At 48.6% G+C, this 22,259-nt stretch overlaps 1 protein-coding gene across 2 annotated transcripts in view; it reads right to left on the bottom strand.

Moving 5' to 3' along the window:
• The window catches only part of KDM3A (lysine demethylase 3A), a 283,523-nt gene that overhangs the window by 91,543 nt on the left and 169,721 nt on the right, over positions 1 to 22,259 (bottom strand). For both annotated transcript variants that reach the window (XM_078678669.1, XM_078678670.1), the window contains exon 20: positions 4,729 to 4,819. In XM_078678669.1, the coding sequence (XP_078534795.1) occupies positions 4,729 to 4,819 (91 nt within the window). The remainder of the gene's footprint in view (positions 1 to 4,728; positions 4,820 to 22,259) is intronic.

Raw genomic sequence — 22,259 nt, 5'->3', positions numbered from 1 at the left:
TAACCGTGTTGTATAAGTTGTCTCACCCACCTGTCCGTGGTAATGCTTTCCCAGACTGGCAGGAACTGCTGGAGTCTCCCCCTGACCGGTGTTATATGGTCGGGGGGCAGTGACAAGACGTCACTGCTTGTTAGTGGCGGAGGATCTGGCATTATTATTTCCACGTCCTCTGCCCTTGGTGCGGTTTCCACGGTATCCACCCCTATTGTTCTTGTTATAGATGGTTTGTGTGCCTCCCTTGGTGTACTGGGCTTGTTGCAACGCTTGTCCTCTTGAAGCTCCCCTGTTACCGGAGCGTCGAAAGGAACCGCTTCTGAACTGCTGAGACTGCAGAGCTCCCATGGATTTCGCAGTTTCAGTGTCCTTCTTAATCTGAGTGGTGTCTACCTCCGGACGAAACAGGAAGTCAGTGTTTAATGGCTGATTTAGCAGGGTAGTTTGGATTTCCGACTTAAATCCAGAGATGTGGAGCCAGGCATGCCTCCAAAGCAGAACGCTAGTGTTTATGGCCCTTGCTGCTGTGTCGGCTGCATCCAACGCGCCCTTAATGAACGCGTTGGAGATCAACTTTCCTTCCTGTATAAGCATTTCTGCTCCCTCCTTATAAGCATCTGGCAGGTGTTGCATTAGCTGTTCCAACGTGTCGTAGTGTGCCCTGTCATATCTTGCTATCAGGGCTTGGGTATTGGAGATCCTCCAAATATTAGCAGCTTGAGCTGCCACACGTTTCCCAGAGGCCTCTAAGATCTTGGATTCTTTGTCCGGAGGAGCATCACCCGTTGCCTGAGAGTTCGCTCTCTTGCGAGCATTAGCCACCACTAAGGAGTCCAGTGGGAGTTGGCCCTTTATGTAGGTAGGGTCCACAGGCGCAGGGAGGTACTTCCTTTCAATCCGTGGGTTCACCACCCTTGCTTTAGTGGGCTCCTTGAAAATGTCACTGGCATGTTTGAGCACACCTTTAAGCATAGGCAGAGTTTTTATAGACCTTTCTGATGTGGAGAATATCAAAAAGAAAGTCTTCCTCCACGGGGTCAGCGTGCATATCCACGTCATGGTTCAGTGGCGCTCTCTCAATTAGTGCGTTGAACGCAGCAGTATCTTCAGTAGGCGAAGACTTGATAGCATATGAAAGAGTATCTGGGCTGGTTTGTGGGTCAGCAGGGTCCACAGTGTCAGCCCACGGCTGTGACTCATCTTGATCAGTGTCAATGGGATAGTTAAACTGGTCCTCATTGTCCCCTCCTTCCACATCCCCAGTGACATTTGTGGGAGAGTAGGCATAGTCCTGATCATATGTTTGCATAGGCTCAAAAAGAATAGGAGAGGTGGTAGAGTCTCTCTTTTTCTTTAATGGTATCCTATAATGTTCCATAGGCGTTTCAGGCCTTATCTTACGTTTGTAAACGGTGAGTCGACCTGAGTCGGAGTCGATGTAGAATTTCGACTGGTTGTCGTGGGACGGTGGCTGGAACACAACGTCTTCCGCCCGAGGCGGAGTTGTTGCTGCAACCGATGTCGACTTTGAAGAGTCGATAGCCTGTGGATGCGGAACAGTTTTAGGCCAAGCTGTTGGGGGTAGTCCGAACTTTATCGGCGCCGTGAGCATCGGTGACGGACTACCTTCTTCGATGGGGGCGCTGTCTTCGATTCGACCTCAACGGTTCAGTGCGTTTGAGGCCTTGCGTCGATTCGAGGCGTTGTTGCGCCGCAGAAACGCCCTTGTGCTTCGACGCAGGAGGGTCTGTCGATCCTACTTTTGGCTTCGGGTCGAAGGCCTTGACCCACAGTGGCTTCTTCAACTTCGGATCGATGGTCTTCTGGGCCTAGAGTCCTTCGGAAGAGCCGCCTCTTTGGAGCCTGAAGTCGACGTCGACGGGAGCGTGATGTGCTTTAACGAAGACACAGGCGTAGGCGATCAGATCTTTGGTTCGACACCCCCTTTTGACCCCGAGGGGTCGACCGCACGTTTTGACTTGGAAGGTTCCGAAGTCGTCGAGCCGATGGCTGTTTTAACCAGTGTCGGTTTCGATTTCGTGTCTTTCGGTTTCGATTTCTCCACAGAGTGTGATCGATCGACCGATGGCTCTTTGGAAATGTTCTTAGTCGGGCCTTGAAGCGGGACTAGAGAACGGTGTTGAAGATCTTGGCTAAGGCCTTCCGTCGATGCCTCGACCTGAGCCGTGGAAGAGCCTTTATGGGGCCCCGCTACTGCGGTTGGGCCTAGCTCCTCACTGGAGTCGTCGTCGACGGCTCAGATAGGTTGTACGTCGTCTCCTACCTCAACGATGTCTTCATCATGGACGTAGAGTTCTTCCTCGTTGTAGGTGGAGTCCGGCTCCGAAGCGGGATCCGAGTGTTCCGGATCTTCTTCTTGCACATGTTCTTCGTCGTCACCACCCAAGATGTTTTCTGGCTCTGGCGCGGATTCTCGCGCCGACTGTCGTGCTGCGCGTCGAAGACGGAGAGTTTTCTTCGACCTGAATTTTGAACAGGCCATGCAGCTGGCCTTGTCGTGGTCCGGTGAGAGACATTTGTTGCACAACGGGTGCACGTCGATGTGGGGATATTTCGAGTTGCAGACGGGGCAGCGCTTGAACGTGCTCCGTTCCATCGTCAATCGTCGAGGGCCTTTGGTGTCGAAAGTCAAAAAGTCTTCCGAAGTCTAGTTCAAAGAACTGGAAAGGTAAAAGGCACGAACGAAAGACAATACAGACGCCCCTAAGGCCTTTTGGCCTCGAAAAAGAGTAACTAGTAGAGATTCCGAACGTGAGTTAAGAAGTACATCTGAACCCAATGGCGGAAAAAAACAATCTGAGCATGGAGGGGATGCCCATGCGCACTGTAGTCCAGCGGAGGAGCCACCTATCTCGTGATACTTCGAAGACTCTTCCAGGACAACAATGTGCAATCATCCAGACCTAACACTAGGCGGCGATCTATGCATAGATATAAATTCAGCAGCCCACATGCCTCGAACATATATATATCCTTGAACACACATATTGTTTTATGCATATTAGCACTTTCCTAGAATGTCCCAAAACCGTACTTCACTAGAAAAAGTAATAACAACAATGTTTATCTTGTAAAATAATGTGGGATAAGTGTAATTACATAAACAACGAGGAAATAGACTTTAGTTGCCTTAGACCAGTTAATTGGATGACTTTTCAAACCTTTGTGTTTATTTGTAATACAGACAGATATAAGAATTATGTACTTCACATGAATTTGAAAGGCATATGTAAAAATGCATAGATGGTTGTAATATATGTATGAACACCAGAAATGAACACAGAGTACTTTAATAGGAATAATGGAAAACCTATGGATGACACTTTCTTTTTTCACATACTAGCACTTTGAAACTTTTTTCTCTTCCGTATAAATCATTTAATATTACTTCACTAAATAACTAGGATGTTGGAATTGAACTCAGTGTAAAATGGTGTTGACAATGAGCCTTGTACATATGCTCAAGATTGGTAGTCTAGTTGTTTTTTTAAAAATGTATAGAAACTGATGAGGGTACTTACACAGAGCACAGTATAAATTGTCTAGACACATAGGACTCTATGGTCCAATTGAAGACTAAGTATAGTCGAAACGCGTAGGCCATCCTGTTGCTAATGCACATGGTGTTATAAAAGAATAAATAACTTAAACTCACTGCTGCGGTGCCGTGACTTCTGTACACAAGGTGGGAACCAGAAGCTATATACATATATATATATATATATATATACACATATACACACATATATACATATATATACATATATACATATATATATATATATATATATACACATACATACATACATACACACACACACACACACACACGCACACACACACAATTAGCAGCAGGCCTCCCACAAACAAATCATAAAGGTCAAATAAAAGGAAATACAAGTTGGGGCCTTATTGCAAATTGTACGGTAAGGTTGATCTCAAGTTAAATCATCATTTGGCCTCATCAAGAATGCAATTTAAACAAACAAATACTAAAATGACGAGGCCCGGCAGCTCAGACATACTAGCCCTTGCACTGAAGTGCACTCCTTTTCAAACAGCTGTGCATGTGACCAAGTAAAATGCCACCACTCGGTGCAAGACAGCCAATAGATGAAGCAAGTTCACACGTGTGGAAGTTAAATGTAAAATACACAAACTAATTAAGAGAGCCCATGGCCCATGTAGGTATATATGCATGTGCTTTTTATTATGATTTTATGTTTTAAATTATACGGCTGGCATGTTAAACGAAAGCGGTCTCTAGGGCATACCTAACTTGCTAAGTTATTGACTGCCTCCAGTAACAGATGCCTTCTCTAGACCTTGCAAGCACAGTGCACCTTTAGACAGCTTTGACAGGTTTCTGCCTCATGTAGCTAATCCCATTTACCTCCACAAGTAGGGGCAGATCAGGACTTTGCTTGGCTGAAGGTGAACTTCAGCTAGAGGGGCATTTCCACTCCAAATTAAAATCAATTCAACATTCCTCCCGACCCTAAAAATGAACCACATTCTAGTTCTGAAATCGTAAATGCTTGCCATATGAAACCCAAACATAATGTGAATTCCAGGCAACCCTATATTAAGGCTTTTAATACAATTACCAAGAGCAGAGTTGCACTGCACCCCTCACCACCACCGCCAAAAGTCCAAAAACCCAACCTGACCTAATACTTAATTTCCATAGCAAAGACTTTCATGAAGTCTTACCTGGAAGGCATCATGTCTCTGAAATCTTCACCAGGAGGCCAATCTTTAAGCTTTAGCACCATAGGTTCTCCTTCTTTAGATTTAAGACGACCTGAAGTAAATACAAATGAAACGTAAAGCCCAGATGCACAAAACAAAAGCTTTGTAAATTAAAAACATAATCAGTAGCAGCTCTTTTTAACTGGCTTAGAGGCTACCCCGTACCACCCACGGTTGTCCGACCCGTTTTACTTAAGCCAAAAAGTTAACAATAATTTATTATTCACTCTTGGTATTTAAATTTTAAAAAAGCAGACTACCTTTGGGTGTGGCAACAGTATCTGGCTGATAGCTGGCGCAGGCACACAAAGGCGTCTGCACCAGGTTTCATAGAGCAATTAAGAGGACTGGAGAAATCCCATTCCGGCCTTGGGGCCCTAGCATGCCTCTGTCCCCCCCACGCCCCCCCATCTGTGACATGCTAAACGCAACAACCAAAAAGGATGACGGTTAAAGTAACGGCATCACTCCATTTGGTATGGACACACACACACAAACTCTGGGTAGTACTCAAGTTTAGGAGGAAAGCAGCTCCAGTATAGAGCACTCAACACCGGCGACACTCTAAATTTGTTCATCTCAAATGTCTTGTTTCTATCAAACTCTTTAAGCACAGGATTAGCACAGTGCCATCGACACAGATAGAAAGGGAGATGACCAGCATTGAAAAAGGCTTACGCCGAAACGCGTCTGCATGGTTAAATAAATGGATATATGAAACCTGCTGAGTGCTCCGTAATAGCTCTGAAGAGATTTGTTGATGGAATATTGAAAGCACGAGCCACACTTGTGCATCGGAGGCACCCGTTCTGCAAAGTGTTACCCGGTTCCGTGTGGAATTGTTGGAATGTGTTCACAACCAGCAGAACCGACGCAACCTTGAAAGATCGGGATACCCGCCAAACTTGCTTTGGGACATTACTAAATGGATGAATGCTGGTTACCAAACTAGTTCTCACGGGTCTGATATGCACAATAAAGGACAGTGCGGCCGAACAAAGGTAAATAGTGTTGGTGGGTCGAATTGGGATAAAAGCGCCTAAAACTGCTGATTTGTCATGTTGTTTGTATCTCATACCCACTGAGGAATTGCATCTACTCAAGATGATAATTGTATGAGTACCCCTGGATTGATAAGGAATATGCTACTTACCAGTATGCTTCTGTTCTTGGCATGTAGAGCTGCAGAGTTGTACACTTAGCAATAGATCGCCACCTGGTGTTGGGCTCAGATGATTGCAGGTTGTTGTCTTCTTGGAAGAAGTCTTTGTAGACACGAGATAGGTGACTCCTCCCTTGGACAATACTGCGCATGGTGATCGACTCCATCCTCAGATTGTTTTTCGCCATGATGTGAAATGATGGAGTCAGTAGAAGTAAAGAGAAAGGATGTCCATGCGTGTGCATCTAAGTAAGATGAGTACTGGAACGGATACAAGTCCCGGGGAGGTGGGAGGGCGTGTACAACTCTGCAGCTCTACATGCCAAGAACAGATGCATACTGGTAAGTAGCATATTCTGTTCGAGGCATATGAGCTGCAGATTGTACACTATGCATAGATTGTATAGCAGTACCTGTCGTTAGCAGCGACCACCAGTATCGAACATCGAAAAGATCAAAGAGGCGGAGGCATTGATATCATCCACAAAAGGAAAATTCTACTTACCAGTATGCATCTGTTCTTGGCATGTAGAGCTGCAGATCCACACACTATGCATAGATCGCCATCTGTTGTTGGGCCTGGATGTTTGCACTGGTTGTTTTTGTCATGGAAAAGTCTTTGGAAGTCACGAGATAGGTGACTCATCCTTTGGATGATAGTGTGCATGGGCATCCGCACCATCTTCAGATTGTTTTTCGCAGCAGCGAAATGATGGAATTTTGTGAGAAACAGAAAAGATGCCCATGTATGCTATATCTAAATAAGATAATACTGGAACAGATAAAGGTAGCAGGGGAGGTGGGTGGGCGTGTGTGGATCTGCAGCTCTACATAACAAGAATAGATGCATAATGATAAGTAGCATTTTCCGTTCGAGGCATATGAGCTGCAGATAACACACTATGCATAGATTGTATAGCAGTACCTGTCGTTAGCAGCGACCACCAGTATCTGTTGCAGTAGATTGAAATAGTGTTTTGAGTACAGCTTGGCCTACAGTAGCTTGTTGTTTTGTTTGCACATCTACACAATAGTGATTTGTGAATGTGTGGGATGTAGACCATGTAGCTGCTTTGCAGATGTCATCTAAGGGAATATTCCCTAGCAATGCCATTAAAGCCCCTATTTTGCGGGTAGAGCGGGCTTTAGGAGGAATAGATAATGTACGTTTTGCTTTGTGATAGCAAATTTGTATGCATTTAACAATCCACCTTGCAATTCCAGATTTTGATATGGGGTTGCCTTTATGTGGTGGTGAGAAGGACATGAAAAGTTGTTTGTGAAAAGGTTTTGTTCTTTCAATGTAATAAAGGAGTGCACTTTTTACGTCCAGAGTATGAAGAGCTCTTTCTGCGACTGTTTGTGGATGCCCGAAGAACACTGGCAACTCCACAGACTGAGGTGAAAGGGAGAAGAACAATTGTTACTTACCTGTAAACAGGTGGTTCTCCAGTATTGGTGTCTTTCATAGATTCACATGCTTGAATATTCCCCGTCGTCGAAGTGGGAGTCCCACGGTACATAAAGATAGCAATAGTGCTAATATATATATATGTAATAACATAATACATAATAAAATAGAGATAATACACACTGAAAAAAACCTCTACAATGGTTCCTACATAGGAATACATTATAAAGAGAAAACTCATTTGTAACATATCAGTGTCATTATGTTAGTCCAAACTGCAGCCAATCAGGCTCAAGCACCCTCTAGAACCTTCTCTTCAGAAGATCCAGTCCTCAGATTTTCGTAGCACCAAAGTGAAGTAGAGTGCATGAGGAGAAGAGAGCCTCTGAGGGGAGGACGGGTGGGTCGCATGTGAATCTATGAAAGACACCAATACTGGAGAACCACCTGTTTACAGGTAAGTAACAATTGTTCTTCTCCAGTATTAGGGGTGTCTTTCATAGATTCACATGCTTGAATAGAATATATAGCAGTAAACTCCTTAGAACTGGGATTGCTAAACATATTCTACAAACTTGAAGACAAAAACATACAGCTTAAAAGCATATAGCAATCACAGAAAGAAAAGGAGGAGGGAACAGAGGCTCACCTTATTTAAAAAGATGACGAAGCACTGCTTGCCCCACTGCGGTATCCGCTTCGTTGATGGCCTCCAAACAGTAATGTCTGGTAAAGGTGTGCCTGCTGGACCATGTCGCCGCCCGGCAAATCTGGTGTAGAGGCACCCCAGCAAACAAAGCGGTGGATGACGCCATCGCTCTCGTCGAATGTGCTTTCACTGAACACTGTAAAGGCTTGCCAGCTTGCTGGTGACAAAAGGATATAGCTGCTGAGAGCCATCTTGCAATTGTTTGTTTTGTCACTGAGTGTCCCCTCCGCATCCGTCCATATGCTACAAACAGTTGATCGGATTTACGGAAAGGGGTAGTCCTTGAAATGTAAAACTTTAGGCAACGTTTGATGTCTAAAGAATGTAAACGTTGTTCTGCCGGAGATCTTGGATCCGGGAAAAAAGTCTTTAAGAAGACAGGTTCGTTCAAATGGAAATCAGTAGGTACTTTCGGCAAAAAAGAAGGATTGGTACGAAGTGACACTCCATCGGGCTTAAATTGCAAATACGGAGGCTTGATCGTGAAAGCGTGAAGATCACTTACACGACGAGAAGATGTTAAGGCCAAAAGTAATGCAACCTTCCAGGTAAGAAACTTGATGTCTGCTCTGTGAATTGGCTCAAAAGGAGGCTTCATAAGCTGTGACAACACCACGTTGAGGTGCCATGCCGGAGGAGGGCGCCTAACAGGAGGAAACTTCCTGAAGAGACCTTTAAAGAACTGTCGGATTATTCTGGATGAACAGAGAGACGTTGAACCATCGTGTCGAAAGCGCGAAATAGCTGCTAGAAAAACTCTCAAGGTGGCAGGAGAGAGACCAGACTGAGCGAGGCTCAGAAAGAAAGGCAAAAGCTGCTCCGGAGTGGAATTGATTGGATGGATATCGGATGTAGCGCACCAATGACAAAAACGCTTCCATTTTAGCTTGTACGTCTTGATGGTTGATGGAGCTCTAGCAGACGCTAGAATGTCTCTGCATTCTTGGGGCATATCTAAATTTGCAAATTCGATGAATTCAGGTTCCATGCTCATAATTGAAGCGTGGATGGGTCTGGATGGCAAATTTGACCTTCGTCCATCGTCAGGAGGTCTGGACGTGGATGCAGATGAATGGGTGCGCATTGGGATAACAGAAGCAGTTCTGAGAACCATGCCCGTCTGGGCCAACGAGGGGCGATCAGTATTAAGTGGCAGGGTTGCCTGCGCATCTTCCACAACGTCCTCGGCACCAACGGGATCGGTGGAAATGCATAAGCAAACAGTCCGTTCCAATCCATGAGGAGGGCATTTCCGCTGGACTCTGGGTGGGGATGCCAGCTTGCGAAGGATCGGCACTTTCGATTGACTGGGGTTGCAAAGAGGTCTATCATGGGACGACCCCAACGGCGGAAAACCATGTCTAGAGTCGGCTGATGTATCTCCCACTCGTGAGTGGATGACGTGGACCTGCTCAAAGAATCCGCAAGGATGTTGGATACCCCCGGCAGATGGACCGCCGTTAACGAAATTTGATGACGAAGAGCCCAGTCCCAAATCCTTTGAGCCAGTCGAGACAGTGGCTGAGATCTTGTGCTGCCCTGTTTGTTCATGTAGTGCATGCTGGTGGTGTTGTCTGTCTGAACCAGCACCGACTCCCCCTGCACTACGGGCAAGAATGATCTGAGCGCTAGGAAGATCGCCATCAACTCCAGCCGGTTGATATGCCAGGTTCGTTGTGTCGCCGTCCATTTGCCTTTGATGGAAAGGTCCTGGAGATGAGCGCCCCAACCCTCCATGGACGCATCTGTAGTCAACGTCAGATCCGGAGACTGGGCTAGAAACGAAGTTCCTCCGTCCAGATTGGATGGTTGTACCCACCAAAGCAAACTGTTCTTCATGCGGGACGTTACCCTCACCAGGTCGTTGAAAGTCCCTGACACCTGGCGCCATTGCAGGTCCAAATCTTCCTGTATAGGACGAGTGCGTAACCTGCAATTTGGGATCAGTCCGATACAGGACGATGCCATCCCCAGAAACGACTTTAACGTCCGCACAGAAACTGACTGCTTTGACCGGATTAGAGAGACCAGACGGACTATCTTTTGATGACGTTCGAGGGAGATGAAGGTTTTTGACAGGTCCGTGTCTAGAATTGCTCCCAGGAAGTTTCTTTTTTGCAGCGGTGCAAAATGTGACTTCTCCATATTGATGGTTAACCCCAGTGACTCGAACGTCTGCTGACAGACGTGTGTCGTGAGCCAGCTGTAGAGGAGATTGGGATTTTAGAAGACAATCGTCCAGATAAGGAAAGATCTGAACTCCCTGAAGACGCAGATGAGCCATGACCGGAGCCAAAACTTTCGTGAAGACACGAGGTGCTGATCGTAGGCCAAAGGGTAGCACCCTGAACTGATAGTGTGCGTGACCCACCTTGAACCTCAAGAGCTGGCGATGCCGATGGAGTATTGGCACATGAAAATAGGCGTCTTGCAGGTCTATTGTTGTTAGAAAATCTCCGCTGGAGAGAAGTCGCAAGACTTCTGATAGCGTCAGCATGCGGAAAGATTGTTGTTTTAGGAACAAATTGAGAGCTCTCAAATCTAGAATGGGCCGCCACTCTCCCGTCTTCTTGAGAATAAGGAAAAACCGTGAGTAGAAACCTTTCCCTCGCAGAGATACAGGAACCACTTCGACTGCACCCTTTTCTACTAGAAGACGAACCTGATGTTGTAGTTCCTCGAGATCGGGAGGTGGCGGGCCTGATGGTGGAGAATTTGGAGGAATCTCTGTGAACTCCAAGGCATGACCCCTGTGTACAATGTCTAATACCCATTGGTCCGATGTGATCATGGACCACTGGGAATAAAACTGCGAGATTCGCCCTCCAACTCTCTGCGGAACTTGAAAGTCATTGACGCTTGTTGTTGGAGCCCCTATAGTTAGATTTGCCTCTATAGGGCCTTGACTGCTGCTGACGATTTGACTGCTGGTTGGAGTAACGCTGGTTTCCTTGATTGTACTGGCGGTACTGGGACTGTCCTCCTCGAAAAGTGCTGGAAGAAGTGCCTCGTCCACGTGCACCACGAAAAGGCTGCTTTTTGAATTGCAAGGATCCAAGCGATTTTGCCGTATCAGTGTCTTTCTTTATCGATTCTAGTGCCTCATCGATGTGCGAGCCGAAGAGACTCACCGTCATACGGCATGTCGAGTATCTTCGATTGGACCTCCTGCCGAAACGACGTGGATTTTAGCCAACCCTGACGTCGGAGAGCCGCAGCACTGGCAAGGATACGAAAACCAGTACCCGCAACGTCCACAGCACAGTCGATCATCTCTTCTGAGGCCCTCCTGCCATCCTGAAGGATCTGGTGCGCTTCCGCTCTGATGTCTCCGGAATCAACGAGACTAGCGCAGAAATGTCTGACCACATTTGTCGGTCGAAACGACCTAAAATGGCCAATACATTTGTGGCACGGACTGATGTAGACGCCATGGATGAAAACTTCTTCCCAATCGCATCCAAACGTCGACCCTCTCTATCAGATGGAGCAGTGATAGGAGTTGCAGGGTTACGTGCCCGCCGTTGCGCTGCTTGGGTCACCACTGAATCCGGCTTAGGATGCGAGAGCAAGCAAGCGGGCGAACCAGTCGGTGCCCTACATTTCTTCTCTAGCCGAGGGAGTTGAGCAGGTAAGGAGTTAGGAGCGTGCATGATCTTTATTCCCTCCTTCCACACAAACTCGATAATAGGTATGGTGTGGACCTGCTTATAAGGCTGGTTTTTAAAATCATAGAGAAAGCAGTCTTCCTCTCGCTGTGCTAATGAAGAAAACTGAGCAGAGCTCAGGGAGACTCCCTTCACACGACGTGCGGTAGAAAATCTGAGGACTGGAGCTTCTGAGGAGAAGGTTCTAGAGGGTGCTTGAGCCTGATTGGCTGCAGTTTGGACTAACATAATGACACTGATATGTTACAAATGAGTTTTCTCTTTATAATGTATTCCTATGTAGGAACCATTGTAGAGGTTTTTTTCAGTGTGTATTATCTCTATTTTATTATGTATTATGTTTTAACATATATATATATATATATTAGCATTATTGCTATCTTTATGTACCGTGGGACTCCCACTTCGACGACGGGGAATATTCAAGCATGTGAATCTATGAAAGACACCCCTAATACTGGAGAAATAACCTTAGGGAGGAATTTTGGATTGGTTTTAAGAACCACTTTGTTATGATGGAGTTGTAAAAATGGTTATGCATAGGTTCGAATGGACGGCCCATCAGTCTTGTAAGAACAATGTTCAAATTCCACACAGGTGAGGGAGGTACCCTGGGAGGAATTATTCTTTTGAGACCTTCCATAAATGCTTTAATGGCAGGTACTATGGCTAGTGACAAGTACTGCCTATACTGTAGGTAGGCTGCTATGGCAGCAAGGTGTAGCCTAATAGATGTGTATGCTAGATTACACCTATGAAGATGTAGTAGATAACATATGATGTGTTGAATAGACACATCTAGTGGATTGATGTTGCTGTTACAGTACATCACAAATCTTTTACACTTGGCTGCATAGCAGGCTCTAGTGGTGGCGCATCTAGCCTCTCTGATAACGTTTATGCAGTCAAGGGGAAGGTTAAGAGAGCGATGCGTCCTCTGTTAGCACAATCTGTGGAACGGGCTCAATGAACGGTCGCCCCTTGGAAAGGTTTTGGATGTTCCACCATTGCACAGAACGATGTTTGCGGCCATCCACCAACACCAGATCTGTAAGCGGACGTTGAGCCTGGTTCCACTGACGTGCTAAGCATTCCTGTAGAGGACGCATCTGGAGTCGTCCGTGAGGTACTAGAAATATGCAACTGCATGGATACTCGAGCTGGAACAGAGTGTTGCGCTGAAATTTTGTTATGAGGCTTTGCATGCTTGCTATCCTGGGAGAACTGGGATATGCAAGTGCTTTTGAAGTGCTTATTGTTGCACCGAGGTACTGTTGTATGTGGGACAGTTGTAGGAGAGACTTTGCAAGGTTTATGGTAAACCCTAAGTCGTGTAGTAGTTGGAATATAGCGCGAGTGTGATGTACACACTGGGTGTATGAGTTGGCTTTTATGAGCCAGGCGTCTATGTATGGGGAGACATGAATTTGCTGTCTTCTTAGTTGAGCTGCAACCACCGCCAGACATTTGGTTAACATTCTGGGCACTGTGGTGACTCTGAATGGGAGTACCCTGAATTGGTAATGCGGACCGTCCACTACAAACCGGAGATATTTCCTGTGAGAGGTGTGAATGGGAATATGAAGTAGGCGTCCTTGAGATCTAGAGTGGCAAGGAAATCGCCTTGTGAGAGAAGAGGAAGGACTTGTTGATGCGTGACAATGTGAAAGTGGTCTGAGTGTATGTATAGATTTAGGAGTCTGAGGTCTAGGATAGGTCTTAGAGATCCGTCCTTTTTTGGGATGAGGAAATACAGGGAGTAAACTCCTGTGTTTTGTTGATGAAGGGGACTGGTTCAATTGCATGTTTTTGTAGGAGGGAGATTACCTACTGTTTTAGTAGTTATAAATAATCCAGTGGAGAAGCCAAGATGGCGATCGGAACAGTCGCATGAACGCTTTGCTCTGAGGTCCCTTCCTCCCCGGTTGCCTATCCTGTCGATAATCCTGATCGAGGCTTTTTGATTTCTGTTGTTAGAGAAAAACGCTCACTTACCGTCTGATTTTGGGGCTCCAACGTGCAGTGGCTCCTGCGATCTGCCCTGGTCTGCTTGCTGGCCTTCCCGGCCCTGACGCCGGGGCCTCGAGTGCAGCGCCTGCCCGGCGGTGTTCGGGGTGTTGGTGGCCCTGGTCCGGATGAGAAACCTGTTGATGGGAGCCTGGGAGCCGCGAGCCGGGAGAGATGGAGCTGACCCACTCCCAATAGTGGGTTACCCCGTATGCCCGAGCAGTTGGTGAGCCGGAGAGAAGCCGTGTTGCCCGGTTCCCCTTGGGTGTGACGCCCACTCATGTTAATAGTCCGGTCCGGGAACCGGTGCTTGGCTCCCGGAGGGCTGCTGGGAGCGCACCCGGCCTTCTGGTGACTCTCCTTTCCTCGCCGGGCGCCGACCGCCGCCGATCGGCTGTGAGACCCGTTGCCTCTGGCGGTCGGAATGATCTTGGAGGTGGAGGGGATAGTGGCGGCGAACGAAGTGCTCAAGATGGCGGATGACCCCTTGGAGTGTATCCCTCCCGGAGACGGAGACACTGCTGCATTTGAGACCCCCGGGCCTCGGTTACATGGGGCGGCGCTTACACGTAGTCATGTGCTGTTTGCACTGGTTACTCTGCGGGCCGCTCTGTCCGGAAGTCCCGGGACTTGGAGGTACGGATCGCTGCCATTGTCGATCCGCCATTTTGTGGCGTAGTGACTTCTCCCCGAGTTGGTGCCGTTGAATCTCCTCCTGTTGCTGTGCCGGGGTCCCCGGATGAATCTACGACTTTGAGGGACCGAGTGGATCTGGCGCCTGTGCTGCAATGTTTCCCACATCTTGTGTTCTCCAATCCGTGCTGGGCAGACCTGTTTTTGGACTTGGCCTCGTTGGTGAGCGGCGTACTGTTGCATTCTGGCTGCCGCCATGTATCGTTGGCTGCTTCTTGGTGGCTGGGACAATGTTGTGCGAAGATGCCGCCTGCCTCACCTGACCGGTATGGACTTTTTGTATCGTACTGTCTCCTGACTGCAAGGATTTTTGGCAGTTCTACTATTGACAGAAGTGGCCAGGGGTGACCTTGCTTGGGTCCTGGCGGGACTTCCTCTTAGTTAATGGCGAATCCGGGACACGTCTTGTGGACTGTTATTGATTGCATCCTGTGCGTTGGCTGTTGTCTGTATTTTCTCTGGCCTCGGTCTCTATGCTTTTAGCTGCGGGGACGGGGGGGACCGGGTGTTTACATCGCCGGCTCCTCTCCTCATTCTCTTTCGTTACATTTCTCTTCCTTTTCTTTTCTTTTTTCGGGTGACTCTGGGGCGACAGGCACGCTGTTAGTGGGGTAGGCCATAGCCATTACGGTGATGTAGGGTGGCGGGTGATATGGGGGGGGGGGGGGGGGGGGGGGTTATTTTAATTTGTTTTGTTCTATGGTCCCTTTTTCTCTTTTTCCAAGGGGGTTGGCTATGTCTTCTTTTTCTCTCCTTTACTTATCCGGTGTCTACACTTGCCTTTCTTACTGCCTGGTACGGGTGGGCTTTCTACACGACATCTTGCTAAATTGCTTGCTATTGTTTGATCTTTACTCCTGGCCTACCTTTGGTGGACATAGGGTGTATTTGGCCCTGTTACTTATTATTGCTTTCTGATTGCATGGAGGGATATACCCCTCCCGTCTCTTTTTGTCTGATTGTGTTGTACGACGCCTTTGTTGATATAGCCGCTGCCTCCTCTCAATATTATAAAAATGAAACCTCTTTTATCCTTGTGCTTCCCTGTGTTACGGCCACATCTTACGGCTATAATGTACTTTTCTTTTTATCGTACACGTCTAAACTGCTCTGTTTTTGATCTCCTGATTTTGCAGCCGGCCCTTATGGTTGTAGGCCTGCGCTTGTATTGCTCTGATTACTTTAATTAAGGTTTTTTTAAAAAAATAAAAAAATAAAAACTAAAATAATCCAGTGACAATGGGAGCTGCCTGGGTGGTATGTTTGGGGGGGTAGAGGTGAGTCTAAACAGTAACCTGTTTGAACAATTTGTCTCACCCATCTGTCTGTGGTGATGTTGTTCCAGACAGGAAGGGACTGTAGCAGTCTTCCCCCGACTGGAGTGGAATGGTCCGGGGGGGGAGGGAAGTCATTGGGTAGGGGTGGAGGCAGAGCGGGTATAGTTGGTCTTGTTCCCTCCGCCGACTACATCCTCCTAGGGGACCTCAACATCCACCTGGAGAACAACAATGACAGAAACACCACCGCCCTGCTGGATAACCTCGCCAACCTCGGACTCAAGCAACTGGTGGACACCCCCACCCACTAAGCCGGACACACGCTGGACCCTGTCTTCACAACTAGCAAGCACGTCTCCTTCAGCCACGCCACCGGACTCCACTGGACAGACCACAGCTGCGTCCACTTCAGCTTCAGTAGAACTACGACCCACCTCCATCCGCAACGGGTCCCCCGCCGCAGCTGGAACAAGATCACCGCCGAGCAACTCACCGCCTCCCTCAGCCAGAACACTCCCACCAGCACAACGGACCCCAGCGTAGCAGCCAGGAACCTCACCAAGTGGCTGACCGCCTGCGGCGATGACCTCGCACCACTCAAGAACCCTCCCAGCAGACCCGGCAGCAAGAAAACCCCCTGGTTCACCGACGAACTCAAGGAATCCAAGAACTGCCGCACCCTCGAGAAAGCCTGGCGGCTCAACCGCACCACAGACAACTGGACTGCCCTCAAGCACGCCACCCGCAAACACCATCAACTGATCCGCGCCACCAAGAAGACGGCACTCAAAGAACGACTGGACAACAACGCCCACGACAGCAAAGAACTCTTCAGCATCGTCAAAGAGTTCCCCAACCCCAGCGCCGGAACCAGCGACATCACTCCCACGCAAGACCTCTGCGACTCCCTCGCCTCGTTCTTCCACCGCAAGATCGCCGACATACACAACAGCTTCGACTCACAGACCACGCACCCTACCACCGAACCAACGCCCGCCACCACCAGCCTCTGCAACTGGACCCCGATCAGCACCGAAGACACCACCCGCACGATGAACTCCATCCACTCCGGATCACCAACCGACCCCTGCCCACACCACGTCTTCAACAAAGCCGCCGCCACCATCGCACCCCATCTCCGAGACACCATCAACGCCTCCTTCCACACCGCCACCTTCCCGGAGAGCTGGAAGCACGCCGAGCTGACCGCCCTCCTGAAGAAACCAACAGCGGACCCCACAGACCTCAAGAACTACCGTCCCATCTCGCTCCTTCCTTTCCCGGCCAAAGTCATCGAGAAGACCGTCAACCTACAGCTTGCCGCCTTCCTCGAGACGAACGGATCCCTCGACCACTCGCAGTCCAGATTTCGGGCCAACCACAGCACCGAGACCGCCCTGATCGCAGCCACTGACTACATCAGAACCCTGATCGACAACGGGGAAACAGCGGCCCTCATCCTCCTGGACCTCTCCGGAGCATTCGACACAGTCTGCCACCGAACCCTAGTGAAGCGCCTAAGCAACATCGGAATCCGAGAGAAAGCGCTGGAATGGGTCATCTCGTTCCTCACCGGAAGAACCTAGAGAGTCCGCCTTCCTCCGTTCAGATCCGAGGCCACCGAAGTCATATGCGGCGTACCACAAGGATCTTCTCTCAGCCCGACCCTCTTCAACGTCTACATGAGCCCCCTCGCAGCCATCGCACGCAAACACAACCTCAACATCATCTCCTACGCCGACGACACCCAGCTGATCCTCTCCCTCACCAACGATCCCACCACCGCCAGAGCCAACCTACACGAAGGGATGAATGACGTCGCCGACTGGATGAGAAACAGCAGTCTTAAACTGAACTCAGACAAGACAGAAGTTCTCATCCTGGGATCATCACCCTCCGCCTGGGACGACTCCTGGTGGCCCCCGGCCCTGGGCACCGCCCCCAAACCTACAGACCACGCACGCAACCTGGGCTTCATCCTGGACTCCTCCCTGTCAATGACCAGGCAAGTCAACGCCGGTTCTTCCTCGTGCTTCAACACCCTGCGGATGCTCCGTAAGATCTTCAGATGGATCCCCACTGAAACCAGGAAGACCGTCACCCAGGCACTAGTCACCAGCCGACTGGACTACGGGAACGCCCTCTATGCCGGAACTACAGCCAAACTCCAGAGAAGACTCCAACGAATCCAGAACGCCTCCGCACGACTCATCCTGGACATCCCCCGACACAGCCACATCACCGGACACCTGCGAGAACTGCACTGGCTCCCCATCAGCAAGAGAATCACGTTCAGACTCCTCACCCACGCACACAAGGCCCTACACGACCTGGGACCCAAGTACCTCAACGACCGAATGACCTTCTACACGCCAGCTACGGTCTACCAGCCACGCACTCGCCACGGTACCTCGCATCCGCAGAGTCTGGGAGCTTGCGATTGCAAGGCTCCCCTTGATTTAGTAGTGTAAGTGTCTTTTTTCATCGTCTCCAGAGATTAATCCACTGCAGGTCTGAACAAGTGTTTTTGGTCAAATGGCTGCTTAAGAATGGTCTAAAGCTTGAAATGCGTAGCCAAGCATGACTACGCAGAAGGACACTTGTGTTGATAGCTCAGGAGGCGGTGTCTGCGTCTAGAGCGCAACGGATGGAGGTGTTAGTAATAAGCTTACCCTCCTGTATGAGGTCGTTGGCCTTGGTTTTATATTTGTCAGGAAGGTGTTGCAATAGGGTCTCTAGCTCGTCGTACTGTGCCCTATCATACCTAGCTAACAGAGCTGGAGTGTTAGCTGCTTGTGACGCTGTGCGTTTACCAGAAGCGTCGCAGAGTTTGGACTCTGTCGGGAGTTGGAGCGTCCCCTGTTTGAGAGTTAGCCCTTTTCCTGGCGTTGGAGACTACTGAATATGCTACTTACCAGTATGCATCTGTTCTTGGCATGTAGGGCTGCTAACATTCATATCTTTTGCATAGATCGCCGCCTAGTGTTGGGTCCGGATGATCGCACATTGTTGTCCTGGAAGAGTCTTCGAAGTATCCTGAGATAGGTGGCTCCTCCCCTGGACAGTCCAACAGTATTTGGCCCTTAATGTATGCTGGGTCGGCTTTACATTTTTTCTCTTTCCTGAGGTTAATAACCCTGACCCTAACCGGATCTTCAAACACTACCTGTGCATGTTTAATTACCCCTTTGAGGATGGGTAGAAGTGAAATATAAGTGTCCATTACAAATACCTCTTCCACAGGATCTGTGTCCAAGTCAACCCCGTGGTATTGTGCAGCTCTGAACGAGCTGGTTGAAACCCATGTTGTCCTCTGGAGGGGAAAGTCTAGAGGGGTAGATGTCGTCTTGTGGTACGTTAGGGACATCTGGTGTGTTGTAATAGTCCCAGGGGTCTGGGGTAGAAGGTGGACTAGGATGCCCTAGTGGCTTATCATCTGCCCCCTCCCCTGTGTCAGAGGTGTCATCATCGTCCATTGGTGGAGGACATGGTGTAGGAGAGTGGTGTGGTGGAGAAGGAGGTGGAGGTGAAGGGGGAGGTGGAGAAGGGATCCTGAGAGGAAATTTAGCAATGTCCCTCTTTTTGGGTGGTGGAGCCGGTAAAGGCATGTCCAGTGGGGTGTGATCCGGTTTGAAAAGCTATTCTTCTGGAGATTGGTCTTTCGGTGCAGATTTTTTCGGTTCAGAATGCTTGTGCGGCACCGACCGCGGAGCGGTTTTGTGCTCTTTTGGCTTGGAACCGTGATGTTTTATAGTCTCTGTAGGAGCCTGTGGAACTGGTTGTTTTTTTGCCTCCTAGGTCTCTTTTGGTTCAGAAGGTTGAGAGTCTGTAGTCTTCGGTAGCAGCTTTTTGCTCGGTTCCGATGTTTTTTTTTCGGAGTCAAGGGATTGATGCCGGTAGGCTTCGGTGCAGAGTGCGGAGCAGAGGCAGTAGTCGGCACTGAGGCGGAGAAAGAAGACTATGGCTTCTTTTTGGGTGTTGGGGTTTCGGCACCAACGGCAGGCGTACTCGAGCTTGCGTGGCCTGAAGGCTTAGTTGTGGACTTCTTTGCCGGGCCCTTAGGCGGGTGTGGGAAGTATTGTCTCGGTGTGCACCTGAGCCCAAAGGGGAAGGTGTGACCGAAGCCTTTTTGGGCGTTGGGGTAGGGCACGAGTACTTATGACCCGCTGCCCAGGAGTCATGTCTTCGACCGAGTCATCGGCTTTGTAGGCGCTGACGAGGCCTTCTTTGACTCGCTCCTGCTCTGGTCAGACGCCCCCCTGGAAGATGTCATCCGGAAGGGATGTCGACGAGCGAGCCATGCTTCTGCGAGATCGACGATCTCAAATAGTCTTCTTGGAGCGGAAGGAGGCACAAGCTGGACAATCTCTGGCCTCGTGCTCTGGTGAAAGGCAGAGGTTACACACCTCATGAAGATCTGTGTGGGAATTTCGACCTACATTGCGGACACTTTTTAAATGGAGTCCTTTCCATGAGCCAGATATAATGGCCTAGGTAGGCCCGAAGGCCTTGGACGACGACCGGAATCGAGGACTTCGAACTTGGAGAGATGCGCATCGACTAGGGATCGCGATCTAAACAATACCAGAGAAAAGGGTGAAGGATTACATGCCGAAAGTTGAATCGGTACCGGCACCGATCTGGAGCACGATAAACACATCCGAGCCTCATGGCGGAAAAAGACAATCTGAAGATGGAGCCGATGCCCATGCGAACTGTCATCCAAAGGAGGAGTCACTTATCTTGTGACTTCCAAAGACTTTCCCAAGACAAAAACAAGTGCAAACATCCGGGCCCAACAGCAGACGGCGATCTATGCATAGTGTGTGATCTGCAGCTCATATGCCTCGAACACAATATTTCCGTGACGGAAAATAGACTCCTTCATCTACAACTCCTTTGAGTGCCTGACCGCCAACATCAACACTAGCAACAACAAAACATTTATCTGCCAGCTACCTTATTTACCACCCCCAGGCAACACCACTACTTTCACTGAACACCTGTCCCACCTGATTGCCCACCGCTGTCTCAGAGACAACCTTATTCTGGGCGACCTCAATCTACACTGGAATGAAAAAACACAACCTGCTAATCCAGAACCTGAAGGAGCTGCTACACAGCAACAACCTTACCAACACTGCTCAGAGGAAACCCACTACAGAGGAGCAATCCTAGATGCCATTATCACCCAGCATGACACAGTCACGATAGACCGCACCATGCCCGTGGATTGGTCTGACCACCACTTAATCCTTTTCCACCTCACTCATCCGATCACACTTAAACCCCCCCACCCAAGACCCTCTGAAATGGACTAGAAACCTTACTCAGATTAACATGACTGACCTAGAAGAAAGGGTCAACTCTCTCCTCACTGTCTCCACGGATGATCTATCCACAACAGAACTCACCTCCCACTACAACACAAGCGGGACATTCATTCTAGATCAAGTAGCACCCTTGAAACTAAAAGAGAACACAGGAACATTCCATCCAGATCCTAGTTCAACACGAACATTAACAAAAGAAGACAACTGAGAGCTACAGAAAGACTATGGAGGAGCAACCCCTCCTCAAGCCTACTCAAACAACTTCAAGCAGCCCGAAGGAAATATAAAACAAGCATTTGCAATGCAATAGGTCTCGCATTAGCGAGAGTTTGAGCTATTGCCATTGTAAATAACAGCCTTTTATTTATGTTTTGAAAACCTACAAGCAGTGCCTAAACACGCACTCAGTACTTATAATCGTTGCTTACGAGAAGCAAGCAGTAAAAGAGTTTCTGCCAGACTTGCTTCTCCTAAGCAACAATTATACTTACAAAAGTGCATGTTTAGGCACCGCTTGCAGGTTTTCAAAACATCAATAAAAGGCAATGTCATTCAATGCAAATAGCTCAAACTCTCACAAATGAGAGCACTGCAAATGTTGTGTCTCTTAGTCCCGGAGTCGGACATTGAGGGATCTGTGAGCATCGAAGTCTCCTTAATAACAAAGCTGCAGTCCTTGCTGAGGTGTATGGTGCTTGCTGTGGGTGTAGTGTAGTAACATTTGCAGGGGTGGCTTCTGGTAATGTGATTTAAATAAACAAGCAGAGAGGAAAGACAAAGGGGTGGTAATGAGGAGCCGAGAGACAGCCCACGACATGTACAGGAGTACTGGGAAGGAGAGTGAGGGGGGGGGGGGGTGGAAAGCAACCTTGGGACCGGCTTAAGACCTGAGATTTAGTACTTCAGACACGGATCCTGTAATTCTGATCCAATCACTACAACTCCCTAACTTTCAATGCGCAGATTAGTCGCTCTGTCACTTTTAGAGGGTAGGTGGAAGCCAGCAGACTAACGTCATCCAGACTAACAAAACCACTTAGCAAAAAACAATTTTTTTTTAAAAATACTGCACTTGGCATGAGGACACAGTCGTCGGTTTTCATTGCTCTGGCACAAGCCGCCGCGCTATTTATGTTACTCCAAATACGTAGGTACACATACACAAGGTATCAGAGCACTTTATGAGCACCAGTGGCATTACACGGACACATTCGCCTTTTTTAAGCACGGGA

Source organism: Lissotriton helveticus, chromosome 2_2 (genome assembly GCF_964261635.1).
Source record: "Lissotriton helveticus chromosome 2_2, aLisHel1.1, whole genome shotgun sequence".
Classification (NCBI taxonomy): domain Eukaryota; kingdom Metazoa; phylum Chordata; class Amphibia; order Caudata; family Salamandridae; genus Lissotriton; species Lissotriton helveticus.
The sequence above is the reverse complement of the archived record's forward strand: the minus strand, read 5'-3'. Positions and strand labels throughout refer to the sequence as shown.